This window comes from Cebus imitator, unplaced genomic scaffold (assembly GCF_001604975.1).
Source record: "Cebus imitator isolate Cc_AM_T3 unplaced genomic scaffold, Cebus_imitator-1.0 Scaffold112, whole genome shotgun sequence".
Classification (NCBI taxonomy): domain Eukaryota; kingdom Metazoa; phylum Chordata; class Mammalia; order Primates; family Cebidae; genus Cebus; species Cebus imitator.
In genome coordinates this window covers 4727425-4730322 of record NW_016107427.1, presented here as the reverse complement: position 1 = coordinate 4730322, position 2898 = coordinate 4727425, and the positions used below count along the sequence as shown (strand labels likewise).

The 2898-nt window shown below is 59.5% G+C and overlaps 1 protein-coding gene across 7 annotated transcripts in view; it reads right to left on the bottom strand.

Annotated features, from left to right (window-relative positions):
* PRDM15 (PR/SET domain 15) overlaps window positions 1-2898 on the bottom strand; it is an 83534-nt gene that overhangs the window by 21860 nt on the left and 58776 nt on the right. For all 7 annotated transcript variants that reach the window (XM_017538608.2, XM_017538609.2, XM_037742062.1 and 4 more), the window contains 2 exons: window positions 1877-2011; window positions 1075-1238 (listed from right to left, as the gene is read on the bottom strand). In XM_017538608.2, coding sequence (XP_017394097.1) covers window positions 1075-1238; window positions 1877-2011 — 299 coding nt within the window. The remainder of the gene's footprint in view (window positions 1-1074; window positions 1239-1876; window positions 2012-2898) is intronic.

The window sequence follows — 2898 nt, the reverse complement described above, 5'->3', positions numbered from 1 at the left end:
AGCACCTTCCCCAGCACCATCACCAGCACCTTCCCCAGCACCAGCACCAGCACCATCGCTGGCACCTTCCCCGGCACCATCGCCGGCACCAGCGCAGGCACCTTCCCCGGCACCTTCCCCGGCACCAGCGCCGGCACCATCACCGGCACCTTCCCCGGCACCATCACCGGCACCTTCCCCGGCACCATCACCGGCACCATCACCGGCACCTTCCCTGGCACCTTCCCCGGCACCATCGCCGGCACCTTCCCCGGCACCATCGCCGGCACCTTCTCCGGCATCATCACCAGCACCGTCACCAGCACCTTCCCCAGCACCCCATCCGCAAACGTGAGGCAATGAGGTGCCACAGGGATGATCAAGAAGCAAATATCGGAGCCTCTGCCACGGACTGGATTGTGACACCCCCAGTTCCTACACTTAAGTTGTAACCCAGCCCTTCAGAATGTGACTATGTTTGGAGACGGGGTGTTTGCAGAGGTGATTACGTGGGAACGAGGTCATCAGGGGCTCCCTGACCAAGCTGACTGGTGTCCTCATAAGAACATGAGACTAGGGCAGAGACACGCACAGAGGGAAGGCCCTATGAGGACACAGGGAGAAGATGGCATGGCGATGGGCCAAGGAGAGAAACGACAGAGGCAGCGCCCTGCCGCACCATGACCCGAGCTCCCGTCGCCAGAGCTGGTGGAGGCTGGCCGGCTGTGCTTCTTTCCTAGCACCCGTGGACGGGACTGCTGAGTCACTCACTCAGCAGTCAGCCTGGATTATGGGCTGTAAGTCACATGAGGCCTGGCATTAACGAAGCCTAATTGTTGCAGGAGAAAGCATTTCGGGTCATTCTGTATGCAGGCCAGGAACCCGCTATTTTCCTGTAACGTGGCCAGCTGGTGCCAGGAGACTGTGTGGAAGCACAGGATAAACCTCAGCCCTGCTGTCCCCAGCCCTGGCCTGGGACCCAGAGGACATCACTTGCTTGGAGCTACAAATGGCTCGTTAAAGCCTGCATGTCTTTGCAAGGAAGAACGCCCCTCCCTCCCTGCACAACCCGGAGCCCCCCCAACCACGCCTCACTTCTGCACGTTGGGGTCCGGCAGGTTCTCGCGGTGGATGACCATGTGGGCATGGTAGGTGGCCTTCAATGCGAAGCGGCGGTTGCAGATGCTGCAGCCATAGCCCTTCTCCTTGTGCACCTCCATGATGTGCTTCAGGTACTCCTTCCCCCGACCAAAGGTGAGCTGCGGGAGGGCGGACAGTCCCCTGTTGACATCCACATGAACTCCCTGGTCCTCTCAGCTAATGGTCCACAAACCAGGGCACCCAACACTCCCCACGAGCCCATGACTCATGCCAGGACAGAAGGGACTCTCAGAGGCTTGATGGGGACCTTTTCCAAAGCCGTAAGGCCTCATGCTCAAAACTCAGAGCAAGGTTCTCCTGAGAAACTAACCACCCTTCTCTTTGGTGAGCCCCTTCCATGCACGGGGGAGGCCTTGTGAGGGGTTCAGGCCTGAGCAGGGAGGAGGAGGGGTGGGGGGGAGAGGGAGAGCCTGCAGCCAGCACAGTCACCTTCCAGGAGGCCGATCTCCACACTGGCCAGACACTTCACGTGTGTTCCTGAACCGGGTCACAAGGGGAGTTCCTGGGGAGCGCCGGTGAGACCCACATAGACCATCCCTGAGGCGACACAGGCTGGCCTTCCCGGACACGTGATAGATGGGCACCCAGCCTGCACTAGGACCACCAGCCCAAGCCTTTGCGGAGGGAGGGCTGCTTCCGAGATGCACAAAGGCGCCTGCTGCGTGGGGCCCGCAGCCCTGCAACTGCCAACTTGCTTTCCAGACCACCCAGGCACTGCGGGGCAGGCCCACCATACCTGGCACCGCTTGCAGCTGTACTTGTGAGGCTCCGAGTCTGCGCTCTCATCCGAATTGTCGTCATTTTCTTCAGAGGAGATCCCGATCTTGCCGATAAACTCTTCCCTCTGGTGGTCATCCATCAACGCGATGTCCTGGAAAACAGCCACCACTTCCGGTTTCTAACAGCGCAGCAGACGCCTCCCTCGGTTATCTCCAGCACAGGGATGAGCAATCATTTCCCCAGATGCAGAAGAAAATGTCTCTCTGATGTTCATGACGCCCTAACGAGTCACACGTGTGCCCCAGCCCATTCCAGCTCGTCCCCCTGCTCCCCACCTAAACGCCAGAGCCACTCTTGCTCTCCACGCCACCGGTGGCTTCCTCTCACATGCACCCAGCAGAGCACAGGGCCAGGCATTGCCGGGGCATCCCCCAAGTGGGTGGGTGCTGCCTCTCGCCTCTCGGGTCTGGGCCTGTTTCCCTGGGGCCTCCCATGCCACCTGTTCTTTCTTCAGTTCTTCTTGATCAGCGCTTCTCCCACCCTTCATCACGCCGCATGTCCTCCCTGCTCCCAGAGCTTCCGCTCCGCTCCTCCCTTTCCTCAAAGGCGGGGAGGGATGTGAACGCCAGGACCGGGCTGGGAGGCAGCCACGGCAGGGGAGCTGTGCCTCAAGCCTGGCATCTGGGCCAGAGGAGGTGAGACCGACAGTCACAGAATTCATTTGGAGAGCTGAAATGTGGCCAACTTGTCAACTATTTGAGGACACTGCTGTGGTCTGAATACTTCCACCCTCCCAAATTCCCATGTTGAATCCTAAACCGCCAGGAAATGGTATTAGGAAGCAGGGCCTCCTAGAGGTCATTAGGTCACGAGGCTGGAGCCCTCAAGAATGGGATTTGGGGCTGGGCACGGTGGCTCACGCCTGCAATCCCAGCACTTTGGGAGGCCAAGGCGGGTGGATCACGAGGTCAAGAGATCGAGACCATCCTGGTCAACATGGTGAAACCCCGTCTCTACTAAAACTACAAAAAATTAGCT